Source organism: Culex pipiens, chromosome 3 (genome assembly GCF_016801865.2).
Source record: "Culex pipiens pallens isolate TS chromosome 3, TS_CPP_V2, whole genome shotgun sequence".
NCBI lineage: Eukaryota > Metazoa > Arthropoda > Insecta > Diptera > Culicidae > Culex > Culex pipiens.
In genome coordinates this window covers 170229970-170257629 of record NC_068939.1, presented here as the reverse complement: position 1 = coordinate 170257629, position 27660 = coordinate 170229970, and the positions used below count along the sequence as shown (strand labels likewise).

Genomic DNA, 27660 nt, shown 5'->3' with positions numbered 1-27660 from the left:
GCATTTGAGCAGTTGAAACTTGTCCAATTGTTCTAAAACTTATTCCGAATTCAAATTTATTATAGCTGGAAACGCTTCTTGAAAAATGCAGTTGTTAACTTAACCTACAAATCATTCATTGTTAATGAATTCATTTTGGTTGAACCTGACCTTATTTCTCGGTTTAGTTTCCAAAAGGATTTTTATTATTTTTAGAGTGAATTGTAACGATGTCTAGATGATCCTAGAACTTTGCAGAACTCGATTTGGCCAAATCTGTAATTTTTGCAATCAAAAACATGCCCACACGGAGAAAAAAGAGTTCCCAAAATCGTGAACAAGCGTTCATGAAAATGGGAACCACGAACAAAGTGTTCAAATCCCATGGTACGATTTTGAAAAACGTACCATGGCATTTGAACACTTTGTTCGTGGTTTCCATTTTCATGAACGCTTGTTCACGATTTTGGGAACTCTTTTTTCTCCGTGCACTGAGTTACGATTTCGCAAATCTCAATTTAAAAATGAGTCTTTTTGCATCATTAATTTTTCATGCAATTTTTCTGTATTTTGAGTGAAGGGATTTTCTGATCGATTTGGTGTCTTCGGCAAAGTTGAAGGTTATGATTTGAACTTTTGGGAAAAAAGCTACACGGAAAAAAGAAATTTTCGATTTTATTTATCTTTTTATTTCTAAATGTTTAATTCAGAATATACGTACTTTTTCGATTTTTTTATGTGGGGACCAAATAACAAATCTCCAGAGCCATTGTGCGTGATGGTACAAAACCTATTTTAGGAGATATTTTTTGAAAAAATCGTGTTTTTTGGAAAATATCAAAACCCGAGTTGTATTGTTAATTTGATTTTAGTTAACCGCGGTGGGTTTTCTTGATATATGTTCGCATAATTATTGTCAAAACTGTTTTATTTGATGAATTCTAAGATCAACTTTCATTTCAAATATGTTTGGATGCTGTAGTCCCTGGGCCTTGTAAAGTCAAGGGGCATGATTTGATCCTAGTGCATTAGTTAAAATTTGGGCATACATTATTTTTTATAAGCACTATGGACACCACTTCATGCTACGAGAACTCGCTTTGCCGCAGCCCCAGGGCTTAAGCGTTGACCGATAAGCTGTCTTCGTGAACTAGGTAGTTCTCCGATAGTGAAAATATCACAATTGCACAAGACACCGCTGCTTCTGTGACTTTTTCACTATCACAATGTGGGATAATTTTATGCTGTCAATAAACTTTGATTGATGTAGAATACTAGGCATTCTTTTATGTCAAATTGTCCATAGAGTCTCGATCAATCAATAATGTAATGATATCGGACAAAATTCGTTGATCTGTTGAACTAACGGTTTTCGGATTATGGTTGTATCGACCATTGTTGCGAATCGAGGAACTACGAATCTTTTGACGTAAATGGTCATTTCTTTTTCAAATCGCGGATTCTATCCTATTTGTATATCAGTTCACAAATTTTTATTGTTTTTTGATAGAAGTAGTACTGCAACAGTTAAAGGAACGTTTAGTTTTGAACATTAAGTTTAGAGGATTTTAGTTTAAAATTTAGATATTCAATCCAAAGTAGTTAGCAAATTAATATTTGGACTTAAATGAATAATTGAATTAGTTGGACTTATGAATAACACACAACTGTGCATTTATTCTAGAGTCAGATCCATACAGCGTCAGTGTTTATTTGGTCGAAGTGTACTAATTCATTGGCAGATCTGATTCTAGTTGTAATGTACGACAAGACTACTGACGGACGTGACAGGACGAGGGCCCAGTTTAGAGGTTTCAACATCAACGATGTGCGGCTGGACCACCCTCCCAAAAAAAAAAAAAAAAAAAAATATATATGTTTGGATGCTGTAGCCAATGCAACAGCAATTAAATTAAATTAATAATAATGTTTACCAAAACTGTGAAACTTTTCGCTGAAATATTTCATAGGCGTTCGAAGCACCGGGAAGCCAAAGCTGAAATTAATGGTTCTGATTTTCTTAAATTTTATCAATTTTTTATACAAAATATTGATTGTTTTGATATTAACAGCTTATTTGAGACCTAAAGCATGCCATTCACTTAAATTTCAGTCCAAATTTGTGCGATTCATAAGCAACATCGTGTGTTCGGAATTCGAATCAAAAGTGTTCGGATTTTGACTCAGCTTTTATCAGTATCCGGGATTCGATGCACAGCAAGTAATTTTGATTTTGAAAATCTGATGAAAAATGGGTTGAAAAGACATATTTTGCATGCATCCTCTTAAAATTGACTGTTAGTACTACATCTTGATGATATTTCTTCATTTCCAACTTATTACATGATTTTTTGTCAGCTATAACAAAAAAGATATGGGTAATTCTCCGCCAACTCACACAGCAGTTGCCCCGACCCCTCTTCGATTTGCGTGAAACTTTGTCCTAAGGGGTAACTTTTGTCCCTGATCACGAATCCGAGGTCCGTTTTTTGATATCTCGTGACGGAGGGGCGGTACGACCCTTTCCATTTTTGAACATGCGAAAAAAGAGGTGTTTTTCAATAATTTGCAGCCTGAAACGGTGATGAGCTAGAAATTTGGTGTCAAAGGGACTTTTATGTAAAATTAGACGCCCGATTTGATGGGGCGCATCACGAGTTATTGCGATTTTACGAAAAAAAAGTTTTGAAAATGTTGGTCGTCGTTGATCATGGCCGTTCATGGTCACCCGCGACAGACACGGACGACGAAACAAAGAGAAACGCAAAAAGTAACTTTTTCAAAACTTTTTTTTCGTGAAATCGCGATAACTCGTGATGTTTATAAGCAAACCCCTTATGTCTATATATTATTTTTTTTTGTAATTATCTGCTCTACAACTTTGTAGAACATTGTTATACTTTAAAAAATAAACCTGCAAAGTTAGAAAAAACACGAAATTTTAAAATGAAAATTTTTGTTCTAAATGAAAAAATGACCCTTCTGAGTCAATGTAGATTCGAAAAGTACGTTAAATTTCCCATAAAATGACAAGTTCCAAAAATTTTTACAGTCAAGTAACGGAAAATGGGAGAATTTTTAAAACTTTTTTAGTATTTTTTTCGATGAAAAATACGTTTTTTCGGAATTCTGAGTACGCCATCAAATCGAGCGTCTAATTTTACATAAAAGTCCCTTTGACACCAAATTTCTATCTCATCACCGTTTCAGGCTGCAAATGATTGAAAAACACCTCTTTTTTCGCATGTTCAAAAATGGAAGGGGTCGTACCGCCCCTCCGTCACGAGATATCAAAAAACGGACCTCGGAATTGTGATCAGGGACAAAAGTAACCCCTTAGGACAAAGTTTCACGCAAATCGAAGAGGGGTCGGGGCAACTTTTCTCGATTTCGTGTGAGTTGGTAGAGAATTACCCATATGCTACTAAGTGTCTGGATTTCGAATCATGACGCATCATTCAAAAAATTCTGATCTTTTAATTCAATTATTTGAAAAATGTTATAATTTAGTTTAGACTAAATTATAACAATTTTTGAAATAGGTTAAATTATCTTTTTGTAGAACATTTCTAGGACTAGTAATTTTTCGCGATTTCAAGGAAGCCGCGTAATCCGTGAAATTTCCTCTTGGTCGTGAAATCTGGTCAATGCCCTGAAATTCGAAAAAAAAACAGTCGGAAAATTGCTCTTCAGTGTTTACAAAATAGATTTTTGAATTGAAACATACCACAAGACGAGTACCTATTTTGGAAGCAGTTGTTAAAATGTAATATTCAAAATAATATATTTGGTAGAATTTTTTTTTTCAATTTTAAAATATGGTAGATGTTGATAATTATTACATTTTTTATTATTTAAAAATGATTTAATTTTTTTCATTATCAATACCAAATGTTGCAAAAATGTTATAAATGGAGCTTTACTTAAACCTTTTCAAAGTAATCTAATATTCTAGTTCTACTTTTAATGAATTAAGAATGGTTTTCATTTGGAGAGACTTTAGCAAATTATTTTGATTTTTAAATTTTTAAGTCTTTGAGAAGTAGAAAAGGACCAACTTGAACTAATGCAAATATTGCAATTAATTTTTGTGTCAGGAGAAAATATTTTGTTTTTTGAACTATTGTTAGTTCTCAAAGTAACTTTCCTCTACGCAATAATGCCAGAATTAGATTATTTTTTTTTGCAATTATTTCAAGCTGATTTTTTAGAAATTTTATTTTTTGAACCGTGAAAAATCACAAGCCCTAATTCAAAAGTAAACCATGACCTTAAAATCTTGAAATAACTTTTGTTGAAAAGATCAAAAAATTTCACAATAGTTTCATTTTTTAACATTGAAAATTGAACCTAGAGGTAGTTTTCGAGATATCGTCATTTTAAAAGTACAGGCTAATATGGTGACAGTAAGAAAAAATAATTTTCATCGCATCGAATTCTGTTGTATCTCAGAAACTAATTGCCCGATTTTCAAACTTCCAGAAAGAAAATTGTAAGACATTTTCTCAGCATGGTAAACAAAATTATGTTGTTCTATTGTTTGAAAAAATATTTTTAAAGTGCAAAAAAAACGGCTAAAAAACTTGAAAACGGTACATTTTGTCAAAAAAAAAAAAAAATGGTTAAGTACTTTTCGATTACAAGTTCGTTTTGGCTTTAAAAATGATCGTTTTGTCCGGATTTTCGATATTTTCCCAAAAGCACGATTTTATTTCAAAAATTCCTGTCTCCTAACCAGATTTTTTACAATCACCAAAAAATATCGAAAATTTAAAAATATGTATTTTTGGAATTTAACTTTTAGTTAGTTATGAAAGAATTTTCAGCGAAGAAAAAAACCGAAGGGAACATGGCTCTCCTCTCTCGCGAACGAAAGATCGGTTGAAAGAAACTCAAAAAATCATCATCGAGATTATTCGGCGAAATACTGATTTCTCTTCTACACTTGCAGGTGTAACGTCACGCATCGAAAAGGACTTGTCACTATTCGTAGATGAACAATGTTTGTTAACAAAACGTAATTTAAGTGGTGCTAACAATGAGAGTTACAAAATATCATCTACTGATTGATAGTTTTTCGAAAAAATCGGGAGATTTTCGAAGAAAGTTTGCAAGCGGACATTTTTTTCTTGCAATTGTTTCATCCCTGCTGAACAGTTTGAAACTTCAAAATTCTAAATTGAAGAATGGAGAAAAAAATCCAATTCGGAGTTCCTATCAAAATAAAACCCAACGGGGAGCCCTTTTCAAACCCATCAACGATTAGTGAAGGCAAGGCACTAAAAATAGTTTCCGCGCCGTGCCCACCCCCATTTTATAGCACCACACAAGTGCTTCAAGAGAGAGTATTATATCATAAAACACATTGACGTCAGCGTAGCAGCAGCATCAGCCATTCTTTCCTCCACAATGGCGCATCTTTTATGCTACCACCGTATTTCAACAATTTACTAACTCATCAAAACTACTCCCAACTGCGTTCCGCGTAAATATTGATCGTGGTACTAAATTTTCGAATCGGGGAGGATTTGGGCCTTTCCGCAATTAATCTAATCTCAATTTACGCTAGGGTTATATTTCAAGCTGCGTTCGTTTGTAACACCCTCTAATTAATACACTTTTCTTCATTAATTTCATTACGAGTTCTAATGAATCTTCTTTTCTTGTTTTTCTTTTCAGGATCGTTTCGCGAAATTTCAACCAGATTTTGTGTGTGTGAGTGTGCTATGCATGAAGAAAGCAAGAAGAATATCGTTGTTGATTTGTTAAGCAAAATAATTGTTTAGATTTTAAGAGTAATCGAGCGCGAAAGCATGTGTGTTAACGTGAAAAATTCCATTCAATTAGTCAAAAGTGTTGAATGAAGAAGATCTGTTGGTTGGTGCGAGTTCAAAGTCAATTTTGTTTACTGAATGCAAGTCACGAGTCGTACCCGGTGGGGGTGGTACAACCAAGATTGAGAGAATGATGACGGCAAGGCAGTCGACAGCAGTTCAACAACAGAGAAAGATGCCGCCGCGAGAGTTTGCAGCAGGCCAGATGTGATCGCGTACGGATCGTCGAGCCAGTAGTGTTGAGTTTGAATCGTTCTCTTTGGGTTCGTGTGTGTGAGTGTTATCTGTTTTTAGTAATTTCACTCAATTGCGACGCACGTGGCGTTGATTGTTTAATTTGTGTGCAATTGTGAGCGTGCGTGAATCTTGAGGAAGAAAAAACAACCCAAAGATCATCATAACAAAATAAAACGAAGAAAATTGTGACCACCCAGAAGCAAAACAAGTCGATCAAAAACAAGCCAAGTGTTTGTGCCAAATCGTTTTAATCACCCAAACAACAACCACATCACACAAAGAAATGTCGCTGGATTCGATGGGACCGTCGGCGAGAGGGGGAGGCGGAGGGGGTGGAGGTAGAGGAGACGAAAGTTCCGGCATGGGGACGCTCTCCGGGACGCGGATGATCCACTCGCTGAGTACGCCGTCCGGGGTGGACGGAAGCATCTCGGCGTCACAGTCGCGCGGCGGCAAGAAGCTCGCCGTCCGGATCCAGATGCTGGACGATTCGGTGACCATGTTTCAAGTGCAGGTGAGGATCGTTTTTAATTTGAACAACAACGTTCATTTTTTTAAGTATCATAGACGCCCTTGTTCTAATTACAAAATATGAGTTTTGTTGTCTATTCACTATGTCAGAAGAAGCAATTTTGGATCTTTTTTTCTTATGATTGCAATTTTGTGGGTTGTATCTGTATCCCGAGAATTTTCTGATCGGTTTGATATCTTCAGCAACATTCAAGGAATTGATAAAGGACTATAATCTAGACTTACTTATTTTTGGATAATCGAATTACGATTTTATTTTCGTTATCTTTTCTTGGTCGTTTAGCTCAAATATGACTTCGGCCAATATGACAATGATGGACTATTGAGAACATTTCAACCTCGAATTTGACAAGCTTGGGTTCGCTGAACTTTGATTTGACTAATAAAAAAAACAAAAAGAACAAAATATATTTAATTTTCGATTTAGGACGTTGCAACATTTTTTTTGTAGTTTATGTCCCACGACTCTAAACAATATAAATAAAAATGGAAATTACAAGCCAAGTTTTCAACTTTGGGTGAAAAAATAATGTTTTAAAAAGCATATTACATCAGTTCAGTTGTTTTCGAATCATTAAATCAATCAAAATATCGATGCAATTTTTTTTTTCGCAAAAAAACTACTTTTTGATATTTCATAAAAATTCAAAATGTTTTTTAAAGGAGTTCAAACATGCTAAATATGATTATAAACGCAGGAAAATTAATTATAAATGGGTTTCAGTTGATTAAACTTCTATTTTCATTAAAATTTTGAAGTTTTTTTTAAATATTTCTTTCCCCGACATAAACTTTGAAAAATATTTGCAACGGCCTTATTTGATATGTTAGAGTACGGAAAAAGTAACCTTTATCGCCAAAGTCCATGATGATGAAAAATCTGGTTTGGATGGAAAAAATGTTTGGATTTAAATAAAAATATTTGTGGTCATCACAAAATCTGTAGTACGAAAATTAAAATTATTTAAATTTACGCTACACAGTAAAATAAAGTTAACTTTTAGAAGGTTGTAAATTGGATGTTTGAATCTTATCTTTTTTCGAAGTAATTTTACCTAAATAAATGTAAACCCCTGGGCCTTGTAAAGTCAAGGGGCATGATTTGATCCTAGTGCATTAGTTAAAATTTGGGTATACATTCTTTTTTATAAGCACTATGGACACCACTTCATGCTACGAGAACTCGCTTTGTCGCAGCCCCAGGGCTTAAGCGTTGACCGATAAGCTGTCTTCGTGAACTAGGTAGTTCTCCGATAGTGAAAATATCACAATTGCACAAGACACCGCTGCTTCTGTGACTTTTTCACTATCACAATGTGGGATTTAGGTGGGACTTTAGGATAGTACAATTGATTTGTTGCTTAGCATTAGCATTTAAAATAAATCTGTATGCTTTCCAAATCTATTTGACGATAAATTTAGTTGCAATTGTTAAGTTAGAGTAATGCTGTCAATAAACTTTGATTGATATAGAATACTAGGCATTCTTTTATGTCAAATTGTCCATAGAGTCTCAATCAATCAATAATGTAATGATATCGGACAAAATTCGTTGATCTGTTGAACTAACGGTTTTCGGATTATGGTTGTATTGACCATTGTTGCGAATCGAGGAACTACGGATCTTTTGACGTAAATGGTCATTTCTTTTTCAAATCGCGATATCTATCCTATTTGTATATCAGTTCACACATTTTTATTGTTTTTTGATAGAAGTAGTACTGCAACAGTTAAAGGAACGTTTAGTTTTGAACATTAAGTTTAGAGGATTTTAGATTTAAGTTTAGATTTTCAATCCAAAGTAGTTAGCAAATGAATATTTGGACTTAAATGAATAATTGAATAAGCGAATAAGCGTTAGAATTCATGATTTTTTTTTTTTGATACATTTTGTTCAATTACCCTTTTAAATGTAAAATTTAATTCTTTAATAGTTTTTTTTACATGTATTGCCGAAAGACAAAAAAATCACAAAATATTTTTCATATTTTTTTAGTGTGAGCAAAAGACAAGAACATTATGTGGTTTAAAGTTTATTTTTAAAACTTTAGAATTATACCAAATAAACAGAGCATTTTTAGTTTGCAAGTTTTTGCCGAAATCTCAAAGTTATAAAATACCTAAATGATTTTCACTGTCCCATTCAGGCACTGCCTGCCTTGCAGAACATCCAGCGAATACAAATAATAAACAAAATAGAATAAATTAGGTCAACCCCGTCAAAACCCATCATCGCGCTCTCTCGTCATTATAATTTCCGTTTTTCTTTTCGCAGCCTTTTTTTATTCTCTCTAAGTCAGTTTCTACAGCAAAAGACGCATTAGTGTTGGTGGCGGTCCTGATTTCAGCAGCAGACACACTCCACAAACGAAGGCCCAAATTTTGAAGAGTCGCCTCTTCCTGGCTCTGCTCATTTGAATTTAATGACGGCGCCCCAAGCCGGTTCGCAAGCCCAAGATGATTCAGCAGAGGTTAATCCCTTTGGGATGAAATTTGAGACACAAGGTTGTAACCAAAATAAATTGTTTTTTGATACTTTTCAGAAAATATTCTTGAAAAAAAGGAATCCAGAAAACAGGTCTACAAAAATTAAATTTTAATTTATATTTGAACTACACCTTCATTAAACTCTTGTCCAAAGATTTGTGCCCTCGGCGCCTCAGATTCCAGTGTGGGGGCTCCAAAAGTATGACGCGTGGGCTCGTTGACTCGACTTGATCACCGGCGGTTCGCAAAACTAGTTTGCCGGAGTTTCCTTCCCTTATCCACGGTTGCCACCCTAACCTGCCCTCTCTTTGGTCAGCCGGTTGGTTGATTTTGAGAGGCTTGCGTTTTGCTCATTATTACGCCATTAATCCCGAACCGGTACATGCGACTTTCATAAATATAAATACACCACATGGTGAGTAGGGAGGAAGTGAGACGGGGAGAGGGTAAGAATGAGAATGAGGCTTAAGGTATGACGTCTCTCTCTTTCACTCGCGCGTATAGAAGGGTCAATGAAACCGGGTCTGTTCAGCTGTTTTACATTTTGCAGATTTGCCATAGCGATCCGTCATGAATTTTGCGGTAAGGTACCGTTGTCTTGCGTTTGTTTACATTGTATATTGTTTATTTTTAAACTTATGCAAACTAAAATTTCTCAGACTTAAAAAGTTGGTTATAAAAACATATTTTATGTTAATTTAGTATTTTCACAAAATTACGTTTTTTTCATCACTCGAAAAATGAACTCCTTAAAAACATTTCATAGACCAACCTTATTCGTGAAGATCAAAATGAAAAAAATCATGATAATGTTACATCTGGGAAGGGTCAAACGACGGCGTAATTTTGTTAAGCTTTTTTTGTAAATTTGAAAGGAGTAATTTTGGAAGGTTAAATATTACATCTTTTATGGTGTAATTTTACCCCAATTTAGACTGAAAAAGTGAGATTACACCAGAAAAGTGGTATAATTACACATTTTCAGAGGTAAAATTACACATTTTTCCTGACATAAAAGATGTACCCCTTCCCAGATGTCATATTACCATCTTTTTTTTACTGTGTAGTTTTTTTTAAAAGGTCCTATAAACATAAGAATCAAAAAAGCTTTACTGCCCATGTTCGCTTAAATGTCCCATATGCAAAAACAGCAAACTGAGAAAAACGCATTTGAAGTTTGTCCCACACATAAGGCTACGTGTTAAGTTTTCACGAAAAAACTGGATTTCCTCTCGATTTCTAGAACAAAGTACTGGATGTTATAGGCTCTTTAGAAAGAGCACACGATTTTGAATCAAACTGCATCAATAACTCAAAAGTGATGAAAATGCATATGGGACATTTATGCGATCAGGGGCAGTTTAGGACCTCTTAAAAAAACCCTTGAAAAAAAAACTTTTGTTATTAAAATCACATGAAATAAAAGAAATTTTACACTTTTGAAAATTTTATTTTTTTCTATGAGTTATTTTTCCGATTGCAAATCATTCCATGAATCCTCTCAAAGTTATGACGCAATAAAAAAAATCAGTGAGCCCCATCTCTAGTTGATGCCCTACTTTCCCGTTTGCCTGGAAGGGTCACTTTTCCATACAAACTGCGGTTGCAGCTTTCGCTGCAACTGATGCCAAGAAATGTCTCATCCCGCCTCCACAAAACGGTGCCAATATAATAGCTTCGGCACAGGGTGGCTTATGGAATACCTTTATAAGTTATAGAGTTGCGAGGGTTTTTGTGCGAGATAAAATGAACTCATTTTCTCGTTCCAAAGCGGTGCCTTTCCTCTAGATAGGCAAATGAGCAGGTAAGCTGCCCTGGGCGGAGCTTTTTTTGTTCTTCTTGTGTGTGATTTATGATAAATTATGACCGAGTTATGATATCCCACACAGAAAAAAAAATCATGGTAATATTACATCTGGGAAGGGGTACATCTTTTATGTCAGAAAAAATGTGTAATTTTACCTCTGAAAATGTGTAATTTTATCACTTTTCTGGTGTAATGTCACTTTTTCAGTCTAAATTGAGGTAAAATTACATCATAAAAGATGTAATATTCAATCTTCCAAATTTACATTATTTTTTTCTGTGCAGTTGGTCGTTGGTTAACCCACAAGAGCCTAACTTTGTCTCTTTACATAAGAAAGCTTTTGCGCAGGGCTCTTCGGGAAGCCTTTTAAAAAGGATGGGGAATTATTATGGAATCCTGAAAAAAAGAAAAACATAATTTGAATTAAAAGTTAAATTATAAATAATAAACGAGTTTTTTTCTGAAAATTGCAGGATAGAATTGAATCAATAAGATTTCATTCGACAACCAATCAAAAATTAACAACCCGGCAACATTTCCACCTTTTATCGTCGCGCTTTTCCAACAAAAAAAGCAAAATCGTGAAAAGTATTCTGACTATTACGGCGCAGGCTGCTCAACGTCCTCCAATGGTGGGGCAAATTGAGATATTTTTTGCTGATAAAAGAAGAACGATTTTTTTTTTATTTCGTTTGCTTTTTCCTTGGTCAAATAAAACTTTGGTTCGTGTTTGCTGACCGGTAAAACTGCGATACCAATTTCGGTGACAGTGAGCGGAAAGTTGAACGTCTGTGACGGTTGACGGAGCTTTAGTTTGCCAAGCAGTTCGAGATAACTTTGTTGTCACTGTCACTGAAAATTGGGTTTAATGTTTTTGAGGCAGCATAATTATGTTGAGCTTGTTGAACTTTTGTAGCCTCCCCACAAATTTGGTTCAACATCATCATCATAATATTATTTAATTTCTAGATCTTTTTTTAAAAATCGAAAGTCTCAAATAATAGTATTTTTTTTGGCAATTTTCTGAGATTTCGGTCATTCGATTTTTTTATATTTTTTAATCCGGCTGAAACTTTTTTGGTGCTTTCGGTATGCCCAAAAAAGCTATTTTGCAACATTAGTTTGTCCATATAATTTTCCATACAAATTTTGCAGCAGTCCATACAAAAATGATACATGAAAATTCGAAAATCTGTATATTTTGAAGGAATTTTTTGATCGATTTGGTGTCTTCGGCAAAGTTGTAGGTATGGATAAGGACTACACTGAAAAAAGTGATACACGGTATTTTTTTGTGATTTTTAATTTCACTTTTAGTGACTAAAACTTGATTTACAAAAAAAAACACTATTTTTGCCTTCCTCACTTTACTGAGGAAAGGCTATAAAATCACTCGAAAAACGAACTTTTTAGTTAGACCTCCTAGACCTACCTTCATTTGTACATATCGACTCAGAATCACCAGCTGAGCAAATGTCTGTGTGTTTGGCTGTATGTAGACATGTGTACCAAATCAATGTCACTGGAATATCTTGTCACAGGCTCAACCGATTTTGGCCGGAATGGTTTTAATCGATCCGTCTTAACGTCCCCTAAGTTGCTATTTAAATTCATGCAGTTTTCTCATGTATTTAATAAGTTATGTTAAAAAAACTGTTCCATATTAAATTAAAATTATGGTAAAAAGGGTGGTTTTTTCATGAAACCCTCACATGTTATATATTTTTAGAAAGCATATGAGATGACCTTTCTCGTGGATTAAAAATTTTCAAGATCTGACTTACCTATCTAAAATTACAAGCAGTTTAAAAAATGGTCTGAATTTACATAACCTCAAATGGTCCCGTCTGGTCGCCACGAAAAAAGCCTTGTAGAGGGATGCCATTTTCCTGAAAGGCGGTGTCTGTATAATCCTGACAAAAAGTCTGTAGGAAGTCTGTTTTTTTACTCGACCTCTTAGGTGCTGCGATCACGTTTGGGGAGATCCGTAAACCATGTGGACACTTTAGGGGATTGTAATCACTCTTTAAATGAGAGGAAGGCACCAACCACCTAAAGGTGGATTAAGTTACGTTTTTATCATATTTTTTAGAAAACATAAAATGCCAACTTTTCAGAAACTTCCATAAAATCTTTGACCGAGTTATGAATTTTTGAATCAATACTGATCTATTCAATAAATCGAAATTTTTGTCGCAAAAATTTTTCAACTTTATTTATCGATGTAAAATTGAATTTGCAATCAAAATTCCTTTAGCCTACTACAAAAAAATATTTTTGGAAGAGCTGAGAAAATTTTCTTTATTTCTTTTTTTTTGAACATTGTTAACATATTGCCATGCAAAGACTTTAAAACATTTTTTGATCACCAATATCTCGGAAACTTTAAAAAATGAAACATTCGTTATTTTAATTTGTAATTTATTGGAAATGATAGCCTGTTAGTATAAAACTTAACATTTACTTTGTGAAATTTTCCGATCTTTTCGAAAACAATATTTTCCTTTTTTTTTAATCAAGACTAACATTTTAAAAGGTTGTAATATTGAATGTTTGTTCTTTTGAAATGTTAAACTTGATTTAAAAAAATATTGTTTTCGAACAAAATTTCACAAATGTTTCATATTCAAACATTGAATATCGGACCATTAGTTGCTGAGATATCGACATTTTAAAATGGTGGGTTGTTTGAGTGAGACTTAGACATCAATTTTCCTGTTTTTTAATCTGCATGGCAATATCTCAACATTTAAGGGTCTTTCGACAAAGTTCAAAAAAGCAAAATATAGAGAGTTTTCTCAGCTCTTCAATTTTTTTTTTCCAAAAGTGGGCAAACATGGGCACTAATTTAAAAAAATGCATAACTGCGACTATTTAAAAAAAAGCTACCTAAAATGGCTATAACTTGAATAGCCCGTGCACTTTTTGATTGCAAACCACAAACGAAGTGTTCAAATCCGTGGTAGGTTTTTGAAAAACTTACCATGAAATTTTATGTTTTGTTCGTGGTTCCCAATTTCATAAACGCTTGTTCACGATTTCTGGAACTCATTTTTCTCCGTGTACCAGCCAGGAAAAACATCTCAATAACAAAATGCTGCTTATTTGCTAAAATAAAATAACAGAACAACTGATTTGGATATTGTAATTTAAAATAATTTTATTCAAAAATTTGTGATTGTGCTTTGTAATTGTGTGTTCAATTATATTAAAATTGTTAATCCCTGAAGCCTAACTTCAAAGTCCATAATTAATAATTCAACTAACAAGTGCCCAATCCTCTTAAGGAACTCGTTGAAAAGTAACCCATAAATCCCCCCTGGTCAACAGAGTCATGTCATAAAACATAACGTCACTTTCGGTTCCTGTACCCATGCGCCCAAATTGGTGCCGTTGAGCATAACAATGTCGTTCAAAACTTACCGTAGCCATAAATCAACCGTGTAACAAAAAGAGTTGATTTTCAGTTTATTACCTGCCACGACACACACCTTTAAAAAACGGCCGGACACACATCAAAGTGGACAACTCTCACCCAAAACCCCCTTTCCCAAAATGAAATAAGTTCCTAAAGGGGTGTTAAACCAGAGACGATCGAGAGGGAGAGAGTGGGGGCCCATGTCACCATAAATGACATTTTCCGCACCACTTCCGATCTCCTTGTGTGTGTGTGGCTTTTTGGTATCAGTATGAGAGTAAAGTGCAACCAAGTGTCACAAGAGAAAGAGAAAAAAAGTCGTTCCCGCTCGAAATAACCAGCTTTTAAAATTGTCACCTCATCTCCCGATGGAGGGTGACGTCGGTCGCCGTTTTGGGTGGACCATAATTTTCCCCCCATTCGACGTCGGCGGCGACGATGACGCCGGTTCGAGGGACCATCCCTTTCCGTCTTCATTTTTAATAGTTTGAAAGTGGCTCCCTGAGTGACGACTACGAGGCTGCCGCAGTAGCAGCTTGTCGGTTGGAACCTTTTTTTGCATTTTAATACGCCACGACTGAACTAGATTTTTATTTTTATCATATTTCATCCAATTTAATGATTATTTTTTGCTGTTCATTCATTCGATTGGAAATGTTGGAAATGTTTTGCTTCATTTTGAAATTTTAAATATTTTTATTCGAATAATATGAAAATTTTACAGAGATTTAATTTTTGAACATTGAAAATTGCAGAGGATTTTCTCAGCAATTTTAATAAAATATGTTCAGAAATGGACATACACGAACATAACATCAAAGAGCAAAAATATACTTTTTTTTCTACCTGGAATTACACCCATTTTACCATAACTTGAAAACGTCTATAAAAAAAATGAATTCTTCTCGATTGCAACTTTGAATTTACTTTGAAAAATTACGTTTGAATTTTTCAGGGTATAATTTACACATTTTTCATAAATCATTCATTGTTCAAAAAATTATATCTTCTTGATTTTTTTTTGTCTATGCTTCTCTGTTGCTCAGTAATGTCTTTTTGGTCCACTAAAATCCACTAGAAAAATCTTTAAAAATAAGTTTTTTTTGGAAGTTAAACTTTTTGTGAACAGAGTTCATAAAAAAAATATTGCCTGTGGGACCATCCATAAACGACGTGGACACTATTTTGAGAAACAAGTAAATAAAGCTTTATTTCAAATAACAAGCTTAACGTTCGAAACTCTGATAAAAAAAAGTTGTTACTTGATTCAGTTATACAATTGTAACAAAAAATTAAAATTATTCATAAATTCATATTTTGTTCATAAAGAATAACGGAAAAAAAGATTCAAACCCTCATTTTTCTTGCTTGTTTTTTTCTCATTTTTGGGCCCTTTGCAAATATTTCTGTCTTCACTATTTTTAAACAGTATTACAGATTTCTTTTATATTTTCGAAAAAAATAATTTAAGAGATGTAATCAGTCATGACAACCACAAGAAAATGTAACTATCAAAAATATGCATAAGTAAATATTAATTTAACAAAAATAATTGTAAATTTCTTTGACGTTATTTTCAAAATGTTAAAGCAGAGATTTTTCAAGAAACTGGCAACACTTCAAAATGATTTTTGACTGTCTTGCAGCACAGCTTTGAAATTTCTTTTCTTGTGTAATTTCGTTTCTTTATTTAACGGTGCCCATCAACCAGAGCTTTTGCACCAAGATTTTTGTTACAGACATTTTAGTATCTTCAAAACTACGGGAACTATCGATATTACGTTTTATTCATTGGGTCCGTAAGTTTGACATTTTTTGAATAAGAAGACAACAACTTCCTTGGTTGCTGTGCACCCTTAAAAATATTTGGGCTGATTTAAAAAAAAAATTAAGAATTTTATTTTTCTTTATAAAATATTGTTTTGTAAATTCTACACCATGTAAACAAGTAATTGCAAGGCGTCCGTTTTTTTTTTGTTTTTTTTTTAAGTGAAATAAAAATTAGATGAATATAAAAAAAAAACACTACTTACATTTCAAAAAAGGCAATTGTAAGTCGTGATTTTATAGATCTGAAAATACTTTTATCCAGAGATGGACAAGGATGGACACTATTAAAACAATGCAAAAGACATTTTTTTCTGAAAATTATAACCCTGAAAAGGCTTTAACTGCGTTTTATCAAAAAAATCACCAAAATCGTTTTTGATTCAAAATTGAATTTTAAATCTTAACGGAGCACATCAACCAGAGCTTTTGCACCAAGATTTTTGTTACAGACATTTTAGTATTTTCAAAACTACGGGAACTTTCGATATAATTTTTTATTCATCCCCTAAAGTACTGTCTTCAAGAAAATTTAGAACAAAATTGAACTATTTTTACAATCAAATTGTGGCAGGATTGGGTCCGTAAGTTTCAAAATTTTGGAACAAAAAGACAACAACTTCCTTGGTTTCTGTGCACCCTTAAAATGTTTTTTGGAAGCTTTTTCGCGTAAATGTTCAATACTTTTCAAAAAAAAAAATTCTAGGCGTTAAAAAAATGGTAGGGGTTGGAGTTTGTCTAAGTCGAGTTTTTTTTATAGAAATAGTTTTTTTTCGTGTGCTTGTTTCCCCGAAAATTCCTAAAATCATAACTTACAACTTTGCCGAAGGCACCAAATCGATCGCGATCAGAAAATCCCTTGTCAAGTCACAGATTTGCGACTTTTTCTATGGATATTCCCCAAATTTATAAAGAGACTTGTATGGAGAAACCAATAATGCAAAATGGCTTATTTAGACCTATGTAATCGATGGACAAAGTTTCATCCTTATAAAACATACAACAATTTAAAACAGATTTTTTTAAAGAGAGAAGTGCTCTACTATCAAAATATAATACAAAATCTACTAAAAGTTATGAACAAAATTTTATACTGGATTTCGATAGATTATCATGTTGTGTTAACATTTAATTTCTGTTGTAAAAAATAATGACTTCATTTATATCATCACCATGTAACTAAAACAATCTGTTGAAATTTGTGTTGAATTTTAAACAATTGAACAATTAAACAATTAAATTATAAATCTAAAAGTTTCAACAAAAACCCCATTCCTCTCAACCCGTTCCCACGGCACCGACGACTCCCCGGGAAATGAAGAGAATAATTTTATTTACGATCCTGTCTCGACGGGCCACAGGCCGTTCCCCCCCGTGCGGAAGGTAAGGTACGATGGGGGAGGACAAAAACCCTCCATCTCCTTCACCAGCCAAGTACCAGCCGTCGGAAACGTGACTTATGAGCGTAGTGTGTCGCCGTCGTTGTGTCTTTCCAGCCTATCGTCGTCACCGCGTCATTGATGGAAGTACTTTTTAATGACAAGATAAATTCCAGAAAACTGAAGGGGGCCTTGGGGACAGATGTTACTTGTTTCTCTCAATTTTTTAATCAAACTGGGTTTTAAAGTGGGTGTTTAAAGGGGACATTTTGAAGTTATGTTGTGGTTAATTGATTTAAATACACAGCAAAAATTGTTGTAATCCAGCTGCGTGTAAATGGCCTGGGTGTAAAATAAATTTTGCATTATTTTATGAAATTCTATGTAATATTACACCCTGAAATATGTAGCCCATCAGTATGGGAAACCTACTTGACCGAAATGTCAAGCTCATATATGCGTTTATCCTTTCCATTTTTCATCGGTCTGATGGCCGAGCGGGCTAAGGCGCCAGTCCTTACTGTTGGTGCTGGGTTTGAATCTAGTCGGTTGCAACTTTTTTTTTGTGTTTACAAAAATTGTACATGTAGCGTGTAATATTAAGTGTCTTTTTTGACGAAGGTGATGTGCATGCTTTTGCATGCGAATTTACCATCGGATTTTTTGCTGTGTATGACAGAGACTTTAAAAGCCCTTCAACACTATAAAATTACAAAGAAGCAATGTCAGTGCGAGCATTCAAGTTCAAGAGCAAATTGCTCGGAATATAGTCGTGCTTAGCCACTTTGAGTAATTCAATCAAATTATCAGCACGGATAGAATTGAAGAGAGAGAAAAAACACACAATGATAAAGTTGTCAACTACGACAGAGTCTCGTAGCATTGTCATTCTAGAACAGTCGTGCTGTGTAGTCTGGAAGAGTGTTTAGAAAGGGCGTGCTAGTATAAACTTGGAAGTGTTTAGTAGATGGATGATCTACAACTAAATCAAAGCAAATAGAAGTGATAATATTTTTTTATTTGTACGACTCTTTAAAAAATTTACACAGCAAATTCCATTGAAATTTTTTTCAGCGTCCATCAGACGCCCGTAATCAATTCGTGGGAAGCTGTTAATTGATGCTGGCCTGGTGCCTGGTGATAGCACGTGTCGCGTAATGTATCCAAATGCTGTCAAACCAAACCTTGCACACATGTACACGTTATAGTATGTATCTATGCACTCAAATGAGAGGTGTCATAATTGGACCTTTTGACATTAAGAAAACAATAAAATTTGAAGAAAGAAGATTTCCAATGACAAGAATTGAACTGAAGCCCTTAGATTCATAATCATGCTCTTACCTCTATGCCACGATGGCTTGATATACAGAAAAAAAAATCCTGGTAATATTACATTTATTATATCTGGAAAGGAGTACATCTTTTATGTCAGAAAAAAATGTGTAGTTTTACCTCTACAAAATTTGTAATTTTTCCACTTTTCTGTTGTAATGTCGCTTTTTAAATCTAAACTGAGGTAAAATGACATCATGAAAGAGGTAATATTCAATCTTCCAAAATTACACCTTCCAAATTACACATTTTTTAACTGTGATGGTTATATTATATCTGGAAAGGAGAACATCTCTTATGTCAGAAAAAAAATGTGTAATTTTACCTCTAAAAATGTGTAATTTTACATCTTTTCTGGTGTAGTGTCGTTTTTTCAGTCTAAATTGAGGTAAAATTACATCATAAAAGAGGTAATATTCAACCTTCCAAAAGGTTGAATATTACCTCTTTTATGATGTAATTTTACCGCAATTTAGACAGAAAAAGTGACACTACACCAGAAAAGTGGTGAAATTACACATTTTCAGAAGTAAAATTACACATTTTTTCTGACATAAAAAATGTACCCCTTTCCAGATGTAATATTAACATGATTTTTTTACTGTGTACGACTAAAAACTACGATTCAAATGGTTGAAGAAGCCATAAAAGTCAACATTTGTTGTCAGAGTTCTTCCATTTGGGTGTACCAAGTGTACCGAGAGTGAACGTAGCTCTAATTGACCGACCCCTGCTGGGAATTGTTGACCGGACCAACCAGGTCAGCCAGTCGGACGCCGTCACCGCCAACTCTGCGAGTGGTAATTGGATTTGTTACACGTATTTTACAAACCACACTATACAGAGCGATGCCGATGCCCATTACTTTGAAGGAGAGAAGGGAGCACGTGGGATAGGTCAGACGTCAACTCCCCCGGAAAGTTGTTCAGGGAATGAATCTCGAGTTACCGAATGAAATCGCTTAGAAATTCTCTTTGTGCACACGCTGCCAGTGTGTGCAATTATCGTTCCTGGTGAATGCTCCGAACTTCATCATTTTACCACAACGCCCTAGATTTCATTGTTGTACGACTATTGGATTCGAAGCCCACGTGGGTAAAATCTTGTTGACGACCTAAGGAGGTGGGCGTAAGTACACGTTCCACGACACGGCGTCGACTGGAACGACCGGAAACCCAGCGAACCGTGCAAGATCTATATGCAAGGTAATTGATTCCATCTAGATATTAGCTGGTGATCTTGTTTCTCCGGTTTGCCACGAATCAGTGATGGGAATCTCGATTATGACCAATAACGGCGCTGTCCTTGTCAGATTGTAGAACGAAGAAAACAGTGTCAAAAAACCTCGTAAAGTGTCCAAATTGACATGGCAAAGCGACAGCTAACTCTTGCGAGTGTTCCACCTTAAACTAAGATTTTCCCATCCCTGTCTCCACATTACATCACGGGACGCTTCACTGTTTGCTTTCGACGTTGGGATTAGCTTTGGCTCCACTTTCAAAGGTTCAAACTGCACCCGTAAAAAGTAAATCCCAAAAGAGAGGGAACACACATTCGCGCGCAGTAAACGAGGCCACTATCAAAGTTCAAATTTACTGACAGCAAATACATACTCGCACAGTCAGACAGACAGTCTCACAAAATAACCAGATATTGCGTCTTTTTCGGAACTTTCGTGTCTTCTACACTTTTTTTTTTTGCTTCAAGCAGAAAAGTTGCTCGAAAAGTGTTCCACCAGAGGGCAATAGAGAAGACTTCTTTATTCTTTCAACTTCTTCAAAGAACTGAGGATTAAGTTTGCTTTTCGAAAGTTGGATTTGTGTCGCTTCCTTGCCGGAATTTCTTTCAGCAACGATTCTTTCTCTACTTTGCTTTGACAGTCCGAAAAGCAATTGCCAATCTGTTCCGACAGGATTGATTACAGTTTCGCCGTCGGCACAGTTTGATGGCTGTTTGATTGCATGATTTTGGAAAAAAGTAAAGATTGATTGGGAAACGAGCAATATTGATGAATTGAACATTCTTTTTCTATTAAATCGTGTTGACTTAAGCGTTGGCAAAAAAAAATCTAAGATGTTTTAGTAAGCATGATTTAAAATAACAGAATTGCGTCGATACCATCTGTCCGAATTCTGCAGATTTTAGTCCTGACTGCTAGGAAAACGCTCTAAAGCAACATACTGCATATTGTGACGTACCGCAGTAGAACTTCTGCAGTCACGTATTAGCGAGAAAATGCAACATCATCAACCTCGTCTTGAAAAGCTAGGTTATGATTTTGCTTGGTGTTCTTTTTTAAGCATTTAGGTTTGTTCTAGAAAGTTGAACGACATTGACAGAAATTTTGTATAAATAAATCAAATAAATGAGGTGAAAATATTTGGTAAACAAGTCGATTAAACATTTAATTCATAAAGATATGCTTCACTAAATTTCTCACATAAAAAGTTTTGGTCTCTCCTAAAAAAATGCTTAAACAACCCCTTACCATTTCTTAAAATTATTTTTTTTTTTTTGTAAAAACTCTAATATTTTTGATTAAACACAAATTTTTATGACTTTTCATGACGGATATCAAACGACGCAAAATTTTGCATTGATATATTGTGCATCACAATTTTGATGTGAAATACTAAAATTTTCCTAAAATACCGCATTTTTTAACATACTCATATTCAAATAGTTTGATAATCTGTGAAAATTATTTTTCCTATTAAAAATACTCAAATCGCAAATTATAAAAAAATGAGTATTTTCAAAAAATACTCGGTATTTTGTGAAAATTTTAGTATTTTGTACTAAATCTATACAAAAAAATTGTCGTTTGTTAATACAAATTGCAAATCCTTAAAAACAATGTTTAAAAAAATATGATATTCAGTGCATATTTTATTATTCAACCATAAAAATTGTAATACAAATATTTTTATCGTTTGATACCTACATTACATTTTTTTTTAAATATTTTTTTTTCAAAAATATATCTTGTTTTATAAAAATTTTACTATTTTACACTAAAAATTGTATAACAGTAAAATTCTACACAAAATTTCGCGTCTTTTTTTACCAATATTTTTAATTATGAAATAAGTGTATTTCACACCAAAAATTGAAAATAAGTGTAAAATTCATTCTAAATTACACGTCGTTCGATAACCCATATTGCAAATCGATTTTGAGGCTAGGAATTTTGACAGGTATGATTTTCATAAAGTATTCGCCTCCTTTTCTCTCCCACAAAAAAACTGGGGACAATGTACACAGAAAAAAATATTCCTGTAAATTTACATTATTTATCATGTACCAAAAGGTATCATGATAAATGATGTATATTTACATTGGGTTCATTGGAAATTTACATTAGATTCATTGGAAATTTACATTAGTTTTGAAAATTTACATTAGTTTTGGAATTTACATTACTTTTGGAATTTACATTGGTTCAAATCAACTAATTCTGATAGGCCAATGGGAATGAGAAGCTCGACTTGGATTGAAGTAGGAAAAGGGTGTGGCCTATGTTCTATTTTAAAATGATTGAAGCGGGCAGCAAAAGGAAATTTTGATTTTAAAAAGTTGTTTCACAGGTAGGGGCGCTTTCTCGTCGACGGCCAAGTGGAATAACGCTGTACTGGAATCGAACGGACGACGGGTAGGATGTTCGGTGTTACTGCTGCTACCCGCTGCCGACTGAGCCATCTTCGCATTTTATAAACGAGCGGCTAAAGCATCAACTTGTTCAGGTCGAGGCTCAGGCAGTGGGCCAGCGAAGTATGAGAGCGATAGAAAGAGAACCAAATATAACTATTTTTAGTTCGGGTAGTTTTGAAGTCACCGTTTGGCAGAAATACATTGGATATATGATTTACATTAAATAGGAATTTACAGGAAGCCGAACACGGGTAGAAATTCATCAGATTTGAGTTTCCATGCTCAACGTTTCCATTAGATTCATGATTTACATTAGATTTAGATTTACATTGGAGTAATTTCCATGACTTTTTACTCTTTACATCATATTTCAACATTACATTGAGTGAGTTTACATAAGAAACAGTAATTACGTGCTGTGTAAATTTACATATTTTTTTCTGTGTAGCTGTCAAACTAGGCCAAAATGTTGAAGTCACTCACAAAATGAACTTTGAGTGATTTGAGTTCATTTCTGACGTCACGATTTTCTCCTCTATTTAAGTTGGTCATTAAACAAATATATATAAAAATTTCTTCAAATATTTTCTACACCCAGAACTGGGCATCGGCATACGAGAGGATAAAGAGCACGGTTCGGTAGTAAAATGGTACTGTGTGCGGACGGAGAGGATAAATCCCGAAATTACCGAGAGTACTTTACTCATGGGTTCATTTTCCAAAAAAGTTCATCTATCAAAAAAAAGTACCGGTACCGAGACTCGCACCCAAGACCTTCGGCTTATTGAACCGTGCCTTTGCCGTATGGGCCACTATGGTTCGGTGACTAAGTGGCGGTCATTTGTCCATATAAGGCACTCAATGGATGAACTGTTTCAATGAACGAATGAACACGCGAGAGGTTTTAACTCACGCAAAATAGTACTTTCCTCACGTTTCTTTTCGGGAGGACAATCCCCTCGGCCTTTAACTTTGGGTGTAAAGTTTTTGTCATTCGGTTCTGGCTGAAGTCAAAGGAAGGGGGCATTGTTCCAACATTTTCAGTTGTTTTGCAATCATTAGCTTTAAAAAAATGTAAGATTTGACGAAAACTAAATTGTTAGCGAAAGAAAAAAAACTTTTTGCGATACTGTACCATCGAAAATTCACCAAAATTTATAAGACTTTATTTTTTTCAAACAAACATGTTAAAAATTAGTCTAAATGCAAGGGAATTCATTTTTAATTGATTTTGCTAATTCCACTAGAATTTCCGTTGAAATTTTTATTATTTTTTTCGAAAAAAAAGCCGATTTTCAGTCCCCCTTCAAAAACATAAACTTTTTTTTTTTTAAACACCAATTTTTATAATTTGCAATATGCACACACGAAATCGTGTGAAAATTTTTACTGTATTGCAATTTAAAGTGTATTATACTCAAATTATCATAAAACACTTTTTTTTTTAATTTTTACAGAAATTTTGTAAATGTGCAATATGGGTAAACGATGAAATATTTTGTAGAGATTTTCACTGCATTACAATTACTAGAGTTAATTGCTAGAGTTTTCATAAACTATCGTATTTTTTAAAACACACTCAAATTTTATTTTCTGTTGATTTTCTAAAATTCGAACAAAATATTTTTTTTTTAAATACTCAAATTTGTGCAGCTTACAATACGGCTTTCAAACGATTTTGATTGTCTTACTTTTTCAAGTAGATATTATCCAGTCTTCACAAAATACCGAATATGTGTGTGTGTGTGTGGTCCAACCCAATACACGCTAACCGGTAGCGAAATTATGGGAAAGTATAATTTGTATCAGACTTTGCATATGCCGAATGCTGATACAGCTTATCTCAGTCCCGGGTATTAGGTGGTGACAGCACTCGCGCTGCTTCCAACGACCCATTTCAGAATGACAGAGCTCCTTGCGGTCCAATTCCGAGGTCGCTGGGCATTGTTCGGCCCCGCCTAAACATAGAAGCAAGCATCTGAAGGAAAATCGATCTATATTTAGACTTCCAATCCCCTCAGGCAAATCAGGGATCAGCACGTATTTAATATGAGAAGATAACATGTTTCAACACTACGGATCAATTCACTGCTAGAGTGTAAACCTTCTGATGGCCGACTGCTTAGCGTCCCAGACCACCAATCCAAAGGTGCGAGTTCGAATCCCACCTGACTCATTTTAGTTTTTATTCATATTCAAATTCCTGATTCCAAATTTCAAAGGTACCGACCGGGATTTAATCCCTGAACCTTCTGCTTGGGAGACAGAAGCCGTAACCATTAAGCCACGGAGCCGGTTAGTCTTCACAAAATACCGAATATTTTTCGAAAATACTGAAATTTTAGTAATTTGTAATTTTGCATTTTTTTTGTATGGATTTTTACAGTATTACAATTTTTAGTGCCAAAACTCAAATTCGACAAATTTCCAAATTATTTTAAATATCAGTATGTTTAAAGAACATGGTATTTTATGAAAAAAATTGTACTTTTAATCAATATTGCGACCCACTGAAAATAATACGAAATTTTACATCGCTTGAGTTGAAAATTTTAGTATTTTTATTTGATTGTGAAAATTTTGGGTTTTGCACAAAAGTTGTTACTCAGCGAAAATCCTAAAAAAAAACAATTCGTTATCTTCGGACAATAAAATTTTCGGGCATAACCTTAACGTTTAAAGATGTTGTTGATATCGTTACTCATTGTTACATTTCTTAAATTTTTAACTTTTCTCATTTTCGATAGTCGTACTAAACTATTTTTCTTTTTTTCTTGCAGGTAATACAAAAAAATCACCTAACTGATCATCCGTTCTATCGTGAGTAACTTTTACTGTAATTCCCAACCGTCACGACAATTAAGCATCGCTGCAGAGTAATTATGATGGCGGACCTCATCTTTTCACCCTTTTCGCTCCCTCGACACTGTCGAATAATAAAAGCGAACAAGAACAAAAAAAAACTTCAACAATTAAGCGATAAATGTCATCGTGCGCGAACAGAAAAGCTCAAATTTACGAGCCACCCCCTTCTTTTATGCCCCTTCCAGAATGATATGACAGAATTGGTCACACTCTTTCCATGGGGACTGTGGCGTCGAAAATGTGTCATTGACTGGTTTTTTTTAAGGTTCTGATCTGAAGTAACCTTAAGCTTAAAAACCATTGTATCAAAATTGAAATAATTTTTTTTTTTCAAAAATGAATTTTGTGCAAAAAGTACTAAGGGTTAGAATGACTAATTTCCAGATCCCATTCAATTTCGTGCGTAATAGCCGCTGGCTTTTTGAAACGGACACTCAAATATCTTTTTTCCGCTCGACCGATAACGAGTGGGAGAGAGATTGACAGAGAGAGGGTGTGTCCACAAAATTAATAAACCATTTCCAGCGAATATCTTTGCATTCATTTTGCGTGTTTTTTTATATTTATTTGGAAGCCGAAATATCTGATACGCACTCATGATAAGACCATTAGCGTTTTATTTGTTGACTTTTTTCGCTGGTGCTTGCGTACCCTACCTTAATGTATCGATGTATAAATTTAGCACTCTCGAGTGTCATATTTCAGTCAGACTGGTATTTTTTTCGACAAATAAAAAAAATGCTTTGCAATGCGACACGCGACTGTGGCCGCTTGGTTTACGAGTTTGCGCTCGGACGACCACCGACCGCGGTCAAGGTTTTAGAGTATTTATCGGGTATCACGGATTATTTTAGGGCTTGAATTTAATTTCTTTTAAATAGAATTCATGAAAAACACATTTGGTGAGAATTGTCTAAATAATATAACTTAAAATAAGTCATATTTAAAAAAAATTAAAGTAACATAATCCATCATACCTTGCACCTTAACCAGCAATCCCCAGTTCAGCCAGAAGGAGGAGGAGCAGCGTTCTGTTGTTTATGTTTATGTTTTTTTCCTGTCCCGCGAGCCGTCCATTAGCGGTAATTACGCGCGTCTGGCTCGGAAGGAAATGTCTGCTGAATCGGGAAGAGAAAATGAAGGAAAATTTTGAATAATGACTTCTTTTTTCTACTGGTGTGGTTTGGGTCGCATTGTCCAATTTGTTGATGAAATCCAGATGATTCACGCGAGATGAATGAACAATCAGCTCAAGTGAGAGCTTTGTGAATAGAAGCGAATTTAACAGTTTAGATCGTCCTAAAATAAACAGAACAAATTTCAAAAAAAAAATCTCAACCAGAATGAAGAACCCACAACCTCAAACTTAATTAAAAAGCTCATCCCCCAAATTCACGAGACTTTTGGTCTACCGCAGTGTCACGTTCAAGCAGCACCGTCGTCAGCTTCTGAGGGGGGAATTGAAAACAAAACATCACGTAGTGCAAAACCCTTGTCAATGTCGCAAATGCTGTTCAGTCGTACTTTCCTACTTGGGAAATAAGTACAAAATTACTGTGCCGAACTCTTTCCTATTTTAAACACAATATGCTTATATGAAGTCCATTTGAAAATAGTATTCTGAGATTTAAACACCACAGATCCAATTTGTCTAAAGCAAACTGCACCCATGATTGCATTTTAAAACATATTTTTCTTCGGTATTTACACTCAGTTTCATTAAAAAGAACTTGTAGACACCAATGCTATGCTATGCTTCCAAAATTCATTTTTTTTTTGCTGTGTAATGGATGAATCATCAATATGATTTTAGATTAATTTTAAACAGTTTAAAAAAAAGATGATCCCATGTAAAATTTTTACTAATTCTTCATTTTTTGCATCAACATTATTAATGTACAATTTACCACTAAAAAAAGCTTGCAATGATTGTTCACTAACATTTGTTAATTAAATTCAAAACTTATATTTCTCAATTCTTTACACATCAGACAATTTTGCGTTTATAGCAGGATAACTGCTTAAAATTCAGTTAGCATGTTTCATATTGATCAATGATTTTCGGAAGTAAACAAAAAATAAATTCTAAGATATAATATGGCAAGGCTTACAAATATTAAAACAGTTTGTTTATAAATGTGAAAGATTTTCTACATTGCATGAATTTCATACAAGTATGTTTTTATTAAAACGCTGACTAGTCATCATCGAAATAACTTTGTTGAAAGAAATTAATTTCGAATTCAATGTCTAATTTTCAAAAATACGTTATACATGACTTTATTTTTGTCTGTCAAAAATTTGCAAAAA

General features: G+C 34.2%; 1 protein-coding gene across 3 annotated transcripts in view; it reads left to right on the top strand.

Moving 5' to 3' along the window:
* The first annotated feature begins 5658 nt into the window (after window positions 1-5658).
* The window catches only part of LOC120417644 (FERM, ARHGEF and pleckstrin domain-containing protein 1), an 83274-nt gene continuing 61272 nt past the window's right edge, over window positions 5659-27660 (top strand). For all 3 annotated transcript variants that reach the window (XM_039579761.2, XM_039579759.2, XM_039579760.2), the window contains exon 1: window positions 5659-6564. In XM_039579761.2, the coding sequence (XP_039435695.1) occupies window positions 6334-6564 (231 nt within the window). In that variant the 5' untranslated portion in view covers window positions 5659-6333. The remainder of the gene's footprint in view (window positions 6565-27660) is intronic.